The following is a 19,335-nucleotide window of genomic DNA, read 5'->3' on the forward strand; positions in this document are numbered from 1 at the left end:
CCAGATTCTAAGTGCCTTATATTCATGGGGGGGAATTTTGTGGTGATAATGTTTTGTGGAAGGGGGATGCAGACGCCACCCATTCGCCCTCCAACCAGACCGCCCCCCATCCGTCCTGTGGGAAACTACCCCAGTGCCTTATTGTTACGATAAATGAGTGAGGACGTGTTGAGTCAGGCGCAGAGAGCAAAAGATGTGGGAAAAACACGCGTTAATGTCCCGGAAAAATAACATGAACAAAAGTACGAAAACAAATGATCAGCAATATAAACGGACAGCGTGAAACCCAAAATACAAACAAAAATACACTCAAACATAGAACAGACGAACAAGCCCGCACGAAACAGAAGCGGGCTGAACAAACTATATATAACCCTACCCTAACAACCAAACAAGAAACAGGTGATACCAATCAGACAAAACCAAAGGAACACACAACAACGGATCGGTGTTAGCTGGTAGACCGCCGAGCGCCACCCGAACAAGAAGTCACCTTCGGTAATATTCGTGACACTTTTATTCATGGGGGGAATTTTGTGGTGATAATGTTTTGTGGAAGGGGGATGCAGACGTTTGCTTTTGCCCGTGCTGGGACCGAGAGACTGAAAAATAGCTTCTATCTCAAGGCCATCAGACTGTTAAACAGCAACCACTAACATTGAGTGGCTGCTGCCAACACACTGACACTGACTCAACTCCAGCCACTTTAATAATGGGAATTGATGGGAAATTATGTAAATATATCACTAGACACTTTAAACAATGCTACCTTATATAATGTTACTTACCCTACATTATTCTTCTCATATGCATACGTATATACTGTACTCTATATCATCGACTGCATCCTTATGTAATACATGTATCACTAGCCACTTTAACTATGCCACTTTGTTTACATACTCATCTCACACGTATATACTGTACACGATACCATCTACTGTATCTTGCCTATGCTGCTCTGTACCATCACTCATTCATATATCCTTATGTACATATTCTTTATCCCCTTACACTGTGTATAAGACAGTAGTTTAGGAATTGTTAGTTAGATTACTTGTTGGTTATTACTGCATTGTCGGAACTAGAAGCACCAGCATTTCGCTACACTCGCATTAACATCTGCTAACCATGTGTATGTGACAAATAAAATTTGATTTGATTTGATTTGCAACAGACTGCTATATCGGTCCACTAATTCAGAGCTAGCGAAAGGCACAGTGCACTATTTTTCAGAGGATTATTATTTTATTTTTTTACAAATTCTGATTTTTCTGGGGGTACTGCAACACCCTCAGCAACCTTAATTCCTTGTTACAATGGTCCTAAGGTACTATGCGTTTTGACAGAAGGGTTTATCAAGAAAAAAGTCCTAAAATACTAATTTAAGGCAGAAAGGAGATGGAGGACTGAACAAACAAAACAATACAGAGATTAATTTCTTATTTGCTCAGTTTTAATCCATTGTTAGTTTCAAGAGAGGAGGTGAATAGTCTGTAGTGCTAGTAACACTAGAGTATAGGAAGTAGGAAAAAATACCTTCAGTGGTTATATCCATTATAGCTATTTAAAGGCTGCAGATACTGAAAGTGAAAGTGACCTGTCTGATGAACTCTTTCATGACCTAAGTACTACAATAATTCATCATAACATCAATACAGGAACGGCTGTGGGAACCCAGATTGTAAGGGGGAATTTTGTGGTGATAATGTTTCGTGGAAGGGGGATGCAGACGTTTGCTTTTGCCCGTGCTACAGACTGCTATATCGGTCCACTAATTCAGAGCGAAAGGCACAGTGCACTATTTTTCAGAGGATGATCTTTTTTTCTCACAAATTCTGATTTTTCTGGGGGTACTGCAACACCCTCAGCAACCTTAATTCCTTGTTGCAATGGTCCTAAGGTACTAGAGTATAGATCGACAGTAGGGGAAAAGGTCCTTCTACGGTTATGTCCACGGGGCGCAAAAGTTCATTAAATATTGTCCGGCTGTAGGACAGATGGGGGGCGGTCTGGTTGGAGGGCGAATGGGTGGCGTCTGCATCCCCCTTCCACAAAACATTATCACCACAAAATTCCCCCCCATGAATATAAGGCACTTAGAATCTGGGGTAGTTTCCCACAGCTGTTCCTGTTATGATGGATTATTGTATAACTTTGATGATGAAAGAGTTCATAAGACAGGAGTTCACTTTCACTTTCAGTGTCTGCAGCCTTTAAATAGCCTGCTGCTTACTGCTTTTGCCATCATTGCCAAATTGGTTTGCAGAGGATCCTTGACTGTCAGCGAAACTACGAGTATACGTGAGTATCAAGCCTGACTTTAACCGGACTCTTCTGATTTCCAAACCCACAGGTATTCATGGAAAAAAATTATCTTCAAACTCTTCGCTGGTTGACCTAATCCTTACAAATTGACTCCATAAGAGCTTGGACAGTGGTGTTTTTAAAAATGATTTCAGGGACCACTTTCCTATTGCTTGTACCAAACTGAAAAACTCTGATCGTTGTATAATAATGAAGAGACATTTATAACATTTGTCACCCCAGGTGTTCTTCATGATAAATATTTTTAGAGTTTATCTGGCAGACAAACACCAAAGCAATAACAAACCTGTGTCAAATTATCTACTAATGATGATCTTCAGTCTTGACCTTGATATTTTCAATCAGACATGTTAGTGCTGGACTACAATATAAGCTTGTAGAACCAGTCACTACTGGACTGGAGCAGGAGATTCCTGCATTAGAATTGTGTCTTAAGATGCTGTGAAACTATTTACTATTTATTATTGTTACAGATCATTATTGGAATTTAAATGGTTTATGATGGCAAAATGCGTTGTATTTTGCTATTGACACGACAAGGAATAGCATCATTGAGGTTAAATAAGTATTAATGATGATTAACTTGTATCAACCGTTTGCTTTTAAGTGATCTTGTGAAGCCACTTGACCATGGATTCCCCAATGTGCCTCGTTAAAAACACTGACGGAGAGCTTTGCGTAGAACCAGAGGCCATCAACTACCTGAAGGGACTGAAACAGAAAGTCGTTGTTGTGTCTGTGGTCGGGCTGTATCGCACCGGAAAGTCCTACCTCATGAACAAGCTGGCTCAGAAGAGAAGTGGTGAGAGACAAATATATCTTACTTTACAAACAGGTTTGGACATCATCTGTGCCTCAGTCTTTTTAGGTAACACTGTACATTAAGTTTCTCCTACTACTTTGTAACTACACAGTAATAACTGTAGAAAGATAGTAGGACAGGGATTCTTGAAACTTTTGTTGCAATAAAATAGATCACGATATGTACAGTTGAAGTGTGAAGTTTACATACACCACAGCCAAGTCCATTTAAACTCAGTTTTTCTCAATTCCTGTCATTTAATCCGTGTAAAAAAGTAATCCAGTTAGGATCACCACTTTATTTTAACAAAGTGAAATGTCAGAATAATCGTAGAGAGTTATTTATTTCAGCTTTTATTTCTTTCATCACATTCCCAGTGGGTCAGAAGTTTACATACACTCAATTAGTATTTGGTAGCATTGCCTTTAAATTGTTTAACTTGGGTCAAACGTTTCGGGTAGCCTTCCACAAGCTTCCCACAATAAGTTCGGTCAATTTTGGCCCCTTCCTCCTGACAGAGCTGCTGTAACTGAGTCAGGTTTGTAGGCCTCCTTGCACACACACGCTTTTCAGTTCTGCCCACACATTTTCTATAGGATTGAAGTCAGGGCTTTGTGATGGCCACTCCAATACCTTGACTTTGTTGTCCTTAAGCTATTTTGCCAAAACTTTGGAAGTATGCTTGGGGTCGTTGTCCATTTGGAGACCCATTTGTGAGCAAGCTTTAACTTCCGACTGATGTCTTGAGATGTTGCTTCAATATATCCACATAATTTCCCCCCTTCATGATGCCATCTATTTTGTGAAGTGCACCAGTCCCCCCTGCAGCAAAGCACCCCGGCAACATGATGCTGCCACCCCCGTGCTTCACGGTTGGGATGGTGTTCTCCAGCTTGCAAGCCTCCCCTTTCTCCTCATAACATAACATAACATAACAATGGTCATTATGCCCAAACAGTTCTATTTTTGTTTCATCAGATCAGAGGACATTTCTTCAAAAAGTACGATCTTTGTCACCATGTGCAGTTGCAAACCGTAGTTTGGCTTTTTTATGGCGGTTTTGGAAACGTGGCTTCTTCCTTGCTGCGCGGCCTTTCAGGTTATGTCGATATAGGACTCGTTTTACTGTGGTTATAGATACTTTTACCTGTTTCCTCCAGCATCTTCACAAGGTCCTTTGCTGTTGTTCTGGGATTGATTTGCACTTTTTACACCAAAGTACGATTTTTTACAATTTTCTCATGATGTCAAGCAAAGAGGCACTGAGTTTGAAGGTAGACCTTGAAAAACATCCACGGGTTCACCTCCAATCGATTCAAATAATGTCAATTAGCCTATTAGAAGCTTCTAAAGGCATGACATAATTTTCTGGAATTTTCCAAGTTGTTTAAAGTCACAGTCAGCTTAGTGTATATGAACTTCTGAACCATTGGAATTGTGATACAGTGAATTATAAGTGAAATAATCTGTCTGTAAACAGTTGTTGGAAAAATTACTTGTGTCATGCAAAAAGTAGATATCCTAACCGAATTGCCAAACTATAGTTTGTTAACAAGGCATTTGTGGAGTGGTTGAAAAATGAGTTTAAATGACTCCAAAATAAGTGTATGTAAACTTCTGACTTCGACTGTAATATTCATTTTTTACTTTATTAATTTCCGTGTTTTTTCTATGAACAAAAATGCCCATGTCCCGTGGAAAGGATAACAATTTCAAACTCTCCCAAAATGTGGTTGTAAAAATGTTTAAAAAAATGATCTTATGTGGTTCCTGACAACAGCCCTCTGTGACGTCAGGGAGTATTTCATCCAAAACTGTGATTCCTTAAAAACGTGTGCAGAATTTTGGCCAACTCCAGATTTTTCTAAAATCTTAAATTAATCAGGAAGGAGCAGGGTCAGCTTTACAATAAGGACCCCTTCTTCATGACCTCATTACATGTAATGAAACAAGACCACTCACGGTCTGGAAGGTTCTCTACTTTTGATAGATTTAAACAAAAGTATTGAAATCACCATGGTCACAATCATAACCTGTCATCTCCATCTCCCTTATGAAACTAAATAAATACTGCACTCTGAACCACAACAGGTATTTGATTCATGATAGTATTGGTAGACAAAGCAAGGAACAAGAACTTAAAAACCTGAAGTGGTTTTGTTGGAATTTGCAGCTGTTGTTGGTAAATAATGAAATCTGCTGGCTTCTGAAATTACTTTCTCGACCTTGAAATCCTTTAAAGAGATGTCAAACTGAGATGTCAAACAAACCTAATTTTTCCTGTTTCGCCTGTTGTCTATAAAGGTTGTTACATTGTAACTACATAGTAATTAAAAATGTCACCTCACTTTAGATTAAATTGCTTGCTTCTGGGTAAGTACATTTTAAATACATATGTATCCCATGTAACAACATTGTAATTACAGAGTTGGTTGTTAAATATTGTTATAAATTAATTTTAATAATATATATATTTGTATATAAATATATATATAACAATTGTATACTTAAAACGTCTTATGGCTGAGATCCCGCTAACGGGATCGATATGACAACTGCCAGTGAAAGTGCAGGGCGCCAAATTCAAAACAACAGAAATCTCATAATTAATTTTCCTCAAACATATAAGTATTTTATACCATTTTAAAGAATCTTGATAAACTCCCCTTTTATTGTAATGGTGAGAGGTTAGCATGTCTTGGAGGTATGATATAAAATGCTAACCTCCCCTGTTATTGTAATGGTGAGAGGTTAGCATGTCTTGGAGGTATGATATAAAATGCTAACCTCCCCTGTTATTGTAATGGTGAGAGGTTAGCATGTCTTGGAGGTATGATATAAAATGCTAACCTCCCCTGTTATTGTAATGGTGAGAGGGTAGCATGTCTTGGAGGTATGATATAAAATGCTAAACTCCCCTGTTATTGTAATGGTGAGAGGGCAGCATGTCTTGGGTGTATGAACTTCCTCACTCATCATTATTCACGATTCATTCAGGACTATGCGTAACCATGGTAGCATCCACATTAATGTAGAAGTGTTTACAAACATATACTATTCTTATTTACAACAAAAGTGACTCAAATATTACACAATACATTATTTACCATTTAATTCAAAGTGAATTTTGTCCCATATCTTTTTGTTCCCTAAAATGTGGCAACTATATGCCCCTCCCCCCTAGCTCTGGTCTGCAGTAGTTCTGGTCCACACTTACTAACTCTGTTCTAAGGCGTAGCTAGTAATTAGCTAGTTCTGGTCCATACTAACTAACTCTGGTCTAGGGCTTTGGTAGTAGCTAGCTAGTTCTGGTCCGTACTAACTAACTCTGGTCTAAGGCGTAGCTAGTAATGAGCTAGTTCTGGTCTGCAGTAGTTCTGGTCCATACTAACTAACTCTCGTCTAAGGCGTAGCTAGTAACTAGCTAGTTCTGGTCCATACTCACTAACTCTGGTCGAGGGCTTTGCTAGTAGCTAGCTAGTTCTGGTCTGCAGTAGTTCTGGTCCAGCTCTGTAACAGTGTTATAGGCTGGTTTAATATTTATACTGTAAATGTCCTCATCAATCTCTGTTGATTTAGGTTTTGCCCTTGGAGCCACCATCCAGTCTAAGACTAAGGGCATCTGGATGTGGTGTGTCCCTCATCCTGAAAAAACAGACCACACCCTGGTGCTGCTGGATACAGAGGGGCTGGGGGACGTGGAGAAGGTGGGAGGTCAAAGTTCAATCTCTTTACAATCCACATTACATATTCACATTCCTTCATTTACCAACAAAGCACAGTGAACGCATACTGTATCTGCACACTCATCATTTAAACAAGATGATTACTTTGTCAGAGATCCGATTGTAACGATCTGAGCATAGTGGGTGAGAAGTCAGGCGCAGGAAGCAGAGAGTTCAGGGGAGTGCTATTTTAATGCACAAAGAAACGGCGAACATAAGCCAACCCCACGAAAACACAGGGCGTAATGAACAAACAAAAGGCCCAAAAAGGGGGACTTAAACTGTCCAGGAAAAACCACAAAAATGGGAAAACACGAAACACATAGACGTGCACACAAGTTACACAAAACAGAAGGTCACAATAATTAATCCCGCACAAGGAACCAGGCGGGCCGGCTGACTAATAAAGCCTCACTACTATCTTACCCAACTCAAAACAGGTGCACTCAATAAACACATAAGGAGGGGGAGGAAATAATCAGTGGCAGCTAGTAGGCCGGCGACGACGACCGCCGAGCGCCACCCAAACGGGAAGGGAAGCGTCCTTCGGTCGGAGTCGTGACACCGATACATGTTGTGATACTTGTTTCAGGGGGATTCTAAGAATGATGCCTGGATCTTCTCGCTGGCCATTCTGTTAAGCAGTACTCTGGTCTACAACAGTCGAGGGACCATCGACAATGATGCTGTGGAGAAGCTTCAGTATCCTTTTGGGTCAACATTTGACTCCATTCTGTGGCATCTTGTGGACATAATCTGTTGTGGTATTTGGTATGATAGTTTGCTTGTTTGTTAGGCTTTTGACAGTAATCTCAGCCATATTAGTGAAAGCCTAGCTAATTGTGATGAACATTTTCATGAATTTGTATGTACATTTTTAACATGATTTAATTGTAGGCTCGACCTAATCAGTGATATGGTAGAGCATTTAAATGGTCATAATGCGCCAACTAAATATGTTCCATTTAATTAAATGTACTATATGCAAGTTGCATATGTCATGTTTATCAGTAATACGTAGTCATTTATTTCTCTGGAAACTGTAAAGGGTTTGAGAAATCTCAGGATGCCGGTTCCGGGATTGATTCTTAGCTTCAGTGAACATGAAGAGCTGGTGTTGACGAAAAGCAATGTCTGTGACTTTCAAACACATGACGTTACTGTGTCAGTTGAAATCTAAACTGAAAATTACTTGTTTTGTTTGTTTTTTTGTTTGTTTGTAATTTCCCTGAAATTCAAGTCCCTGAACACAAACTGTGTAAGACATTGACATGAGCTTTGGGAAATCGTGTATCAATCCTCAACCGGTCCTACAGATATGTGAACGAGCTGACAGAGATGATCAAGGTGAAGTCTTCCACTGTCGATGAGGAGGAAGGAGAGGGCACACAGTTTATGCAGTTCTTTCCTAATTTTGTGTGGACCGTCAGAGATTTCACTCTACAGCTCGAGATAGACGACAGAGAAATCACTCCAGACCAGTATCTGGAGAATTCCCTGAAACTCAAGACAGGTGATTTTCATTCATATAAACCAGGTAGTTTGAGACCTAGATGCTGATTGGCTCAAACAGCATTCCAGCTGTGTGTATATCAGACAATATACCACTGTATGATGCAAAGCGTAGCCTTATGAATATAACTACTGTTCCCTGAAGGAGTAGTCTCGCGACTTTGGCTGAAGGATCTACAATCACACCAGACAAGGCCAATGAAATCCTGGGACTGGGAGAGATTCTTCCACCAAACTTGACAACTGTTTGTCTGAACGTGGAGATGGATACTTTTCATCTAACTCATATGTGGGAGACAACACTCTTGACACCTGTGAACACTGTGGATCTCAGTTGAAAAACCTGTGTTCATGTGCCAAGGTTTGCCTAAAGCCTAGCCCACTCTGGGTACACAGGCTCTGGCAATCAGTGAGGAGCATCACTCGGTTTAGGCGGTAAGATGTGTAAGATAAGTAAGATGCAACCGGCTGGCACCCAGCGCTGGAAGGCATAAAAAAATAGACCAAGGGGAAAAGCCTTATCGTGCAGGTTACCCTACAGACCAGTCATAGCTATGGGCGACAAAATACCTTGTAACATAGCTGGGAATGGGACAGGCAGCTGTTGTAACAGACTGGAGTGAATCGTAATTGAATATAATTCCCAGGAATGAAAAGAGTTGAGGTGCGGGAAGCAAAAGGGGCTCTGGCAAGGTAGGCTAGCTAGCATCTTTGACTATTTAGAATAACCAAGCGAATTTAAGCTACGTATTCTTAACAAGAGAGCTACCCCAGCAACTCAACTGTGGGCAGAAAGGAAAAGCTAGTTATATGCAGCGCTTGTTTAGCTCGCTCAGTCTCGAAAGTCCAGGTAGGAAACGGTTTACTGGGGTGGGACCGGACCGTTCATCAACATGTCTGGGAAGAGAGGTAAACGTTGCTTGACCGAGGCAGACACAGGCAGAGGGGGTACCCACCGAATCTGTCCGCCCTCTCTCTTCAAGTAGCCTCACCCTAACTGGCAACAGAGCACACAGGAGCCGGGTGGAGTCACACAATCACACCAGCGTGATTTATTAACTTCAACCCCTTTTAAACATTGTGTGTTTGAGCTACATACTCCTTCTACATAGAAGATCATAGGAAATCCCAGGACATAGTGTCTATAATACTGTAATAAGATCACATAGTTGCTGTCCCAATCTCCAAATGTCACACAGTTGTCACTGAGTAATTGGATATTAATTCCCCCTGAGCAAACAATTTCTGGACCAACAGCATTTTTATAAATTCATTTTTTTATCAGGTTTCTGTTAAGTCGGACCGTATTTTTTTTTTTACATTTGCAATTCATCTCACAAATGCAATTGTTTACGTCAAATGGTTGTTCCACATGTAGTCCTGGTTGTCCTGAAAAGAGCGTGGTAAAACACTTCAATGTGATGCTAAATATAAGATCAAGCAGATGAATGAAACAGGTCAGTGACGTTTAAGAGGGAGGGAGGACAATAATTGTTTTTCCGTGAGCATGGCCTTGTTTCTATTACAGCATATTGGGTGACTGTCATTCATATTCCATTCACCCAGTTTAATATAACATCGATAAGTTGAGGCTACTACATGATACTACTAACATGAGGTTGCTTCAACCTCACCGATGAATGAAAGTTTACAACGTAGGTAGAAACAGGTTGAGAGACAAGTTGGAGTAATCAAGGTGACAGACAGTGGCACATTCAATACCGCCTTGCACACTCTTGCCCTTCATCTAGCTAAACTAGGGTGCAATCATTAGTCCAACAGTTGCAAACGAGAGATTCCATTGGACAAATGCAGGTATATTTATCCCCGTTTCGATCCATTTAAGAAATACTTTTCAACAGAATCGGCGGAATTAATACACCCTTAATCACACGCAAACACAGTTCACTTTCGTAGGAGCCACATACAAACAATATGATTATTTTGCGCGTTATATACATATATAATTCCTTCTCGCATCTCCTCTCACCTTTTCTCTTTGCTTGTAGACTTCAGTGCACAACACATCAGCTGTCTAGCTGACCAGGCAAAAAAATAGCCAAACCTTCATATCATATCCGCTAACTGCTACACATAGTCGACATCGTTATCACCATATTAGCTAACGTCATAGTCAACATAGCTAATAGAAGTAAGGTGTTACTAAATCAGCAACATTCATGCAGTAACGTTAGAGTTAACAGTCAGCAAGCAGTTTAGCAGTTAACCCGGTGGGCCCCGGTGGCAATAAATTAATAAAACCAAAATCTTACCTTGGAAGAGTTCCAGTGTTGGATAGACATTCGGCTAGGTAACATAGCATCCCTCTTTGTTTTAGCCGGTTGTTTGAGTAGGATAATCTAACTAGCTGCATTCACTAGCTCAGTGAAAGTAGAACAAATATAAGAAGATGTAGCACTCTGTCGCTTCTCCTTCATTTTTATAGAAATACATTTGTTTAAATCTGTAAAACTATTGTCTTTCTCTTTGAGTCAATTACTCACCAAACTTCATACACTGCAGTGCTAGCTAGCTGTAGCTTATGCTTTCAGTACTAGATTCATTCTCTGATCCTTTGATTGGGTGGACAACATGTCAGTTCATGCTGCAAGAGCTCTGATAGGATGGAGGAGAAAGGAGATATTATTGGGACACACCCAAGGTCTGCAAGTACTATAAAATCCAGTAATGCCAATGTTATCTTTCAGGTACTAGTAAAAAGATCAATGTCTACAACGCTCCACGAGAGTGCATCCGGAACTTCTTCCCCTCACGCAAGTGTTTTGTGTTCCCCTCGCCAACAACTCCTGACAACATGCACCGACTGGACTCCATGGACGAGGCTGAGCTTTCTGAACGCTTCAGAGAGGTCGCAGATACTTTCTGCCGCTTCATTTTCCAGGAGAGCCGTATGAAGACTGTTATAGGGGGACACACATTGACTGGAGAGAGTGAGTCAGACATCTACCTAAAGTACAGTATGTGAAAATGGATACATATATTGTTATATTGAATTTTATTGTTCCACTAAATACTTAGTGACACATATTTTATCCTCCCACCTCTATCTGATTGCAGTGCTAGGCCACTTGGTCAACACCTATGTGGAGACCATTGCCAAAGGCAATGTGCCCTGTCTGGAGAATGCTGTGTTGGCCATGGCTAAAATTGAGAACCAGGCTGCTGTGGTTGAGGGCCTGGCGGTGTACCTGAAGGGAATGGAGGATGTGAAGGCCTTATTCCCAGTGGACATCAATCAGCTGTCAGAGAACCATCTTCGCTCAGAGACCCAGGCCACAAAGGCGTTCATGAAGCGATCCTTCAAAGATGAAAATTGGGAATTCTTGAAAGCTCTTGCGGTAATGGATCATCATTCTAGATCTGTGCCTGGTTCACACAATGCATTTCTAACTTGTCAAGGCCATTCAATTGAAAAATGATTGATTTAGCTTATGCTACAAAATGATAATCACCTGTAACAGTAACACCAGTAAGACCCAAGGACACCAGGTGTTATATGACCAAGCAGTGCTGTTCCTCAATCAATTAACTTCTAGAGACAAAAGAACACTACTGTGAAAATCATTGCTCAGATTAGATTTTTAATCTTGGATTAAAAGAACACAATGTTGAATAAAAGCCTAATATAGATATGGAGCCAGTATGTAACTCTTAATCACTATTGGCATACCAGGGTTCACATGTCTGAAGCTAGTATCAGCTCATACCAGGTTTCACATGTCTGAAGCTAGTATCAGCTCATACCAGGTTTCACATGTCTGAAGCTAGTATCAGCTCATACCAAGGTTCACATGTCTGAAGCTAGCATCAGCTGAAGGTCAACCTTACCTTGTATACTATAAAATGTTGCTTCTTAGAGAACAATCTGATCTACAATGTGTTATTGTATCGAGGTTGACTTACAGCTGCTGTGTTTCTCATGTGGTGTATACTGTATTCTCCAATGTTAGCATGCTGTAATAAACCTTTTCTAGAACTGTCTTTCTATAATTGTCTGATTGTTTATCTTATTCTACACACCTGCATCTGAATATTCCCAATGAATCTTTCAGGAGGTCATTAGCAACCACTCCGCCGACCTTTTCAAACAGAACAAGGATGCCTCAGAGAAGAAGTGCAAGGATCTTCTGGAGAATCTGTCTGCTCAGATGGATCAGGGGATGAAGGCGGGGACGTACGCCACACCAGGAGGCTATGGGCTTTACTGCAATCACCATGACAACATAGTGGCACAGTACCGGGCCGAGCCCAACAAAGGAATCAGGGTAAGAGCTGGAAACCAAACAACATCAACAACGTATTGTATTAGAGAATCAAAAAACATCCATCATTAGTCAGTAATGAACAATTCAACATTCAATCTAAATCAATACAACAACCTATGAGGCCTGTTTTCTGCAGGCTGAGGAGGTTCTGGAGCAGTTCCTGAAGGACAAGAGTGCAGATTCCAACTTCATCCAGCAAGCTGACAAAAAACTGACTGAAAATGAGAAAGAAATCCAAGGTAATCCACACCTCAATGGTTTTTTTCCAATTATAAAATAAAAATCAACTGTGTTAGGCTAATGTTCGGAAGATGGAAACGAGACCAATGGCTCCGCCCTAATGCCAGGCCCCGCCCAAAAATACAACTTTAAGTATTATGTAGTAACAGTATTATTGGTGGCCGACTAGAACATATAAATTATGACAGATTTCATGAATTAGAACTTTGCTATAATCTGGTATTTTGAATGATATGATTATTTTCCAGTGCCTTCAGAAAGTATTCCCACCTCTGGACTTTTTCAAACACAGATTCAACCACAAAGACCAGGGAGGTTTTCCAATGCCTCGCAAAGAAGGTCACCTATTGGTAGATGGGTAAAAAGAATAAAAGTAGCCGCTGAATATCCCTTTGGCCATGGTAAAGTTCTTAATTATACTTTGGATGGAATTCACCCAGTCTTTACAAAGATACAGGCATCCTTCTTAACTCAGTTGCCGTAGAGAAAGGAAACCACTCAGGGATTTCACCATTAGGCCAATGGTGACATTAAAACAGTTACAGAGTGTGGCTGTGATAGAAGAAAACAAAGGATTGATCAAAAACATTGTACTTCTCAATACTAACCTAATTGACTGAGTACCACTCTCCACATTTTCAAGCATAGTGGTGACTGCATGTTATGGGTATGCTTGTAATTGTTAAGAACTTTGTAGTTTTCAGGATAAACAATACATTGAATGGAGCTAAGCACAGGTAAAATCCTAGGGGAAAACCTTGTTCAGCTTCCCACCTTTCAGCAGGACAATAACCTAAAACGCAAGGCCAAATCTACACTGGAAATTCTTACAAAGAAGACAGTCACAGTTTAGGCCGAGTTAGAGTTTGGACCTAAATCTGCTTGAAAATCTATGGCAAGACTGGAAATGGTTGTCTAGCAATGTCACAACCACTTTGAAGAATTTTGAAAATAATAATGGGCAAATATTGTACAATCCAGGTGTGGAAAGCTCTCAGAGACTTGCCCAAAAAGACTCACAGCTGTAATCGCTGCCAAAAGTGATTCTGTTTTGACTCAGGGGTGTGAATACTTATGTAAATTAGACATTTTTGTATTTCATTTCAAAAAACTTTAAAACATGTTGTCATTGTAGTGTGTAGATGATTGAGTGAAAAAAATATCTTTAATCCACCACAAAATGTGAAATAAATCGAGGGGTATGAATACTTTCTGTATGTACTGTTTACCAATCTGGTGCCGGACTAACTAGCGCCATAGGGATATCCAAATTGAACCCAAATTTACCACAGGCATGGAGATCGGGTTGCGTGCAGCTGCATTCTGATTTGATGATTACCTGAGTGCTGCCAGCAGTGGGCATGTGGGCAGGATTGAAACAAACCCAACCTTCATTTACATCTGTTCTGTGCTAGACTGACTTCATGACCAAAATGATCCTATTTACGCTTTTTACTACATTTTAAGTGTAGAATAAATGTTGGACTCATATCGATGCCACATAGGCTGTTAACTAAATGAGAAGTCTGTTTTTTACAGGCAGTTTCTCTTTCAAATCACGGGGGAATAGACCAGAACATAGCTATGAACCAGCCCACCACTACAAAGCACTGAATAATCTCCCCTCTTCAAACTTCATACATGCAATATGTGCTGTTGAGGGTAATTTAGAGTGGTGATAAAGTTGAATTACAAAATAACTCAAAATGTGTTTGCCTGGTCCAGCAACGATCATCTCGCCCATTTGTTCTTTGATTACTTCTTAAAGTATAAAAAAGTATAAAACATTTTTTTTTAAATAAAATATTGAATTTGGCCTTTACTACTATAGCCCCTAGAAACACATTAAATAGCGCACTCTGAAATAGCAAAAAAAGTTCATCAAAAATGAAATGAAAAGGAATAAGGTTTTGAAATATCTGTCCTAAATCTAAGTGATATAACAAAGCTCAGGGGCAAAAAATATATATAGGGTTTTTGGGACAAATATTTAACAATTGTTTTTGTTGGCAAAAAGCTACTTCCTTTTTTAAACTGGTACCGGGATACTTTCAGATGAGTCCCGTGACACTTGTGGTCATAGAGCAAAATGGGGAATGCCATCGTGTTGGTGAGAGTCTCCCCTTTCTATAGTCATATTAGTTTTAGGCTAATCCGTTCGATGTTTTCATGAGAAGGCCCGTTTTTCTGGACGTCTCCTGATCTGACAAACACCGCTGTAGATCTGCCCCTTTCCACCTTCTGATGAGGAACGGTGACATAGATGGATGTGGTGGATTGAGACGCAGCCCAATGCAGATATACATATCTCTAGCTTTAACTGACAGATTTGAAATCTGATGTATTTTATTATGTTACTTAGATTGACACACCGGTGTTCTAATAGACTCTAGAGGGTTTTAATGTGTATGAATCTGATGTATTTTGTTATGTTACTTAGATTGACACACCGGTGTGCTAATAGACTCTAGAGGGTTTTAATGTGTATGAATCTGATGTATTTTGTTATGTTACTTAGATTGAGGCACTGTTGGCTAATAGACTGTAGAGGGTTTTAATGTGTATGAATCTGATGTATTTTGTTATGTTACTTAGATTGACACACTGTTGGCCAATAGAGGGTTTTAATGTGTATGAATCTGATGTATTTTGTTATGTTACTTAGATTGACACACCGGTGTGCTAATAGACTCTAGAGGGTTTTAATGGGTATGAATCTGTATGAGAAAATGAGTTGTCCAGTTTTCCTATTTATTTCTCTCCTTGGATCTTCCAGCTGAGAAGAAGAAAACAGCTGAGCTGGAGCAGGAGAAGGCAGCATTCAGGGAGCAACAGTCAGAGATGGAGCGCACCATTGAGAACAATCGCATTAGCCAGGAGAAGTACTTGAAGGAGATGAAAGAGAAGATGGAGGAGGAGAGGAAGCAACAGCAGCAGGAGTTCAACAGGATGCTGGAACGCAGGATGCAGGAGCAGAAAGATCTCCTGGAGAAGGGCCATAAGGAGAAGGCTGAGCTAATGAGACAAGAGATCTTGGAGATTAAGAAGAGGGATGAATTGGAAAGGGAGGCCTATATCAAGAATACCCAGAATCAGAAGGCTCTGCTGGATGACTACAAGAAGCAGGCTGAGGAACAGAAAGAACAGATGGAAATGTTAATAAGGGTGATGAACAATAGACCACAGCCCTGCATACAAGTTGTTGAAAGACTTCCTCAAGAAGCCTGTATCCTAATGTGATCCACTCCACCTTGAATTCCTGACTATGAAATGTAAACTGATATTGAGTCTTGAAGCGTTGAAGTGTTTGTCTTCTATAGCCATCATTCTTTTTTATCTAACCCTGCTGGTTTTCTATGAAAGCTGATGTGTAAAGGGCTTAATAAAAACATTTGATTGAGTGACCTCTTGTGAACCCTCCAAACCCTAAACACTCCACACACAGATCGTGAGAATCTTTCAGAGAAATGCTATAAGCACAAGACTGGGATCATGATCTCGACCCCGAATCCAGCTTAGTCATCGTCGTCTTTGTCGTTTTCTTAAACCAGCAAATTGAATAATAACTAATGGTTTGTGATTATAAAATGTATGAGAACAACTACAAACTTCAGCACACAACACCCAGGGGGTAAGCACTATACCAATAAGAGAAAGGTTAGTTAGAGCACCACAAGTCCGTCTCGTTTTCCAATTGTTTGATTTAGTAGCGTGAATCGTTCCTGTTCACACCAAAGAGAAGAGCAGAATAATTCAAGGAATGAATCCTAGTTTATGATCGCAATAAGGCACCTCAGGGGTTTGTTATATTTGGCCAACATTCAATGTCTAAGGGTTGTATCCAGGGACTCTGCGTGGCGTCGTAAATTAGAACAGCCCTTAGCCATGGTATTTTGGCCATGTACCTCCCTCACTCAGGCCTTATTGCTTAAATATACCTCACTATCTCAGGATGTACTGCTTACATTTATTTATTTATTTATTTCACCTTTATTTTACCAAGTAGGCAAGTTGAGAACAAGTTCTCATTTACAATTGTGACCTGGCCAAGATAAAGCAAACCAGTTCGACACATACAACGAATCAGAGTTACACATGGAGCAAAACAAACATACAGTCAATAATACAGTATAAACAAGTCTATATACGATGTGAGCAAATGAGGTGAGATAAGGGAGGTAAAGGCAAAAAAAGGCCATGGTGGCAAAGTAAATACAATATAGCAAGTAAAAAACTGGAATGGTAGATTTGCAATGGAAGAATGTGCAAAGTAGAAATAAAAATAATGGGATGCAAAGGAGCAAAATAAATAAATAAATAAATACAGTAGGGAAAGAGGTAGTTGTTTGGGCTAAAATATAGGTGGGCTATGTACAGGTGCAGTAATCTGTGAGCTGCTCTGACATTTGGTGCTTAAAGCTAGTGAGGGAGATAAGTGTTTCCAGTTTCAGTGCTTTTTGTAGTTCGTTCCAGTCATTGGCAGCAGAGAACTGGAAGGAGAGGCGGCCAAAGAAAGAATTGGTTTTGGGGGTGACGAGAGAGATATACCTGCTGGAGCGTGTGCTACAGGTGGGAGATGCTATGGTGACCAGCGAGCTGAGATAGGCGGGACTTTACCTAGCAGGGTCTTGTAGATGACATGGAGCCAGTGGGTTTGGCGACGAGTATGAAGCGAGGGCCAGCCAACGAGAGCGTACAGGTCGCAATGGTGGGTAGTATATGGGGCTTTGGTGACAAAACGGATTGCACTGTGATAGACTGCATCCAATTTGTTGAGTAGGATATCGGAGGCTATTTTGTAAATGACATCGCCAAAGTCGAGGATTGGTAGGATGGTCAGTTTTACAAGGGTATGTTTGGCAGCATGAGTGAAGGATGCTTTGTTGCGAAATAGGAAGCCAATTCTAGATTTAACTTTGGATTGTAGATATTTGATATGGGTCTGGAAGGAGAGTTTACAGTCTAACCAGACACCTAAGTATTTGTAGTTGTCCACGTATTCAAAATCAGAGCCGTCCAGAGTAGTGATGTTGGACAGGCGGGTAGGTGCGGGTAGCGATCGGTTGAAGAGCATGCATTTAGTTTTACTTGTATTTAAGAGCAATTGGAGGCCACAGAAGGAGAGTTGTATGGCGTTGAAGCTCGTCTGGAGGTTAGTTAACACAGTGTCCAAAGAAGGGCCAGAAGTATACAGAATGGTGTCGTCTGCGTAGAGGTGGATCAGAGACTCACCAGCAGCAAGAGCGACCTCATTGATGTATACAGAGAATAAATATAAAATATACCTCACTATCTCAGGATGTACTGCTTAAATATACCTCACTCTCTCAGGTCTTATTGCTTAAATATACCTCACTCTCTCAGGATGTACTGCTTAAATATACCTCACTTTCTCTTGACTTATTGCTTAAATATACCTCACTTTCTCAGGCTGTACTGCTTAAATATACCTCACTCTCTCAGGATGTACTGCTTAAATATACCTCACTCTCTCATGACTTATTGCTTAAATATACCTCACTCTATCAGGCCTTATTGCTTAAATATACCTCACTCTCTCAGGATGTACTGCTTAAATATACCTCACTCTCTCAGGCTGTACTGCTTAAATATACCTCACTCTCTCAGGCCTTATTGCTTAAATATACCTCACTCTGTCAGGCTGTACTGCTTAAATATACCTCACTCTCTCAGGATGTACTGCTTAAATATACCTCACTCTCTCAGGCCTTATTGCTTAAATATACCTCACTCTCTCAGGATGTACTGCTTAAATATACCTCACTCTCTCAGGCCTTATTGCTTAAATATACCTCACTCTCTCAGGCTGTACTGCTTAAAAATACCTCACTCTCTCAGGCTGTACTGCTTAAATATACCTCACTCTCTCAGGCCTTATTGCTTAAATATACCTCACTCTCTCAGGCCTTATTGCTTAAATATACCTCACTCTCTCAGGCCTTATTGCTTAAATATACCTCACTCTCTCAGGATGTACTGCTTAAATATACCTCACTCTCTCAGGCTGTACTGCTTAAAAATACCTCACTCTCTCAGGATGTACTGCTTAAATATACCTCACTCTCTCAGGATGTACTGCTTAAATAAACCTCACTCTCTCAGGATGTACTGCTTAAATATACCTCACTCTCTCAGGCTGTACTGCTTAAATATACCTCACTCTCTCTTGACTTATTGCTTAAATATACCTCACTTTCTCAGGCTGTACTGCTTAAATATACCTCACTCTCTCAGGCCTTATTGCTTAAATATACCTCACTCTCTCAGGCTGTACTGCTTAAATATACCTCACTCTCTCATGACTTATTGCTTAAATATACCTCACTCTCTCACGCCATATTGCTTAAATATACCTCACTTTCTCAGGCTGTACTGCTTAAATATACCTCACTCTCTCAGGATGTACTGCTTAAATATACCT

General features: G+C 40.3%; 1 protein-coding gene and 1 pseudogene across 1 annotated transcript; both read left to right on the forward strand.

Annotated features, from left to right (window-relative positions):
* Positions 1-19,335, forward strand: part of LOC135547713 (protein FAM124A-like) — a 622,546-nt pseudogene that overhangs the window by 497,922 nt on the left and 105,289 nt on the right.
* Positions 2,099-16,297, forward strand: LOC135547707 (guanylate-binding protein 1-like). Its single transcript, XM_064976947.1, has 10 exons — positions 2,099-2,304; positions 2,936-3,130; positions 6,710-6,837; positions 7,448-7,557; positions 8,172-8,368; positions 11,076-11,318; positions 11,446-11,726; positions 12,441-12,653; positions 12,790-12,892; positions 15,670-16,297. Exons 2-10 carry the CDS (start codon positions 2,959-2,961, stop codon positions 16,131-16,133), a joined length of 1,911 nt encoding a protein of 636 aa, XP_064833019.1. The 5' UTR covers positions 2,099-2,304; positions 2,936-2,958; the 3' UTR covers positions 16,134-16,297.

This window comes from Oncorhynchus masou, chromosome 10 (assembly GCF_036934945.1).
Source record: "Oncorhynchus masou masou isolate Uvic2021 chromosome 10, UVic_Omas_1.1, whole genome shotgun sequence".
Taxonomy (NCBI): domain Eukaryota; kingdom Metazoa; phylum Chordata; class Actinopteri; order Salmoniformes; family Salmonidae; genus Oncorhynchus; species Oncorhynchus masou.

Excerpts from the sequence above, each read along its gene's own strand:
- LOC135547707 (XM_064976947.1), top strand. The coding sequence starts at position 2,959 with ATGGATTCCCCAATGTGCCTCGTTAAAAACACTGACGGAGAGCTTTGC. Across the intron at positions 6,838-7,447 it reads GGCTGGGGGACGTGGAGAAG|GGGGATTCTAAGAATGATGC; the intron begins GTGGGAGGTCAA and ends TACTTGTTTCAG. Across the intron at positions 12,654-12,789 it reads AGCCCAACAAAGGAATCAGG|GCTGAGGAGGTTCTGGAGCA; the intron begins GTAAGAGCTGGA and ends TGTTTTCTGCAG.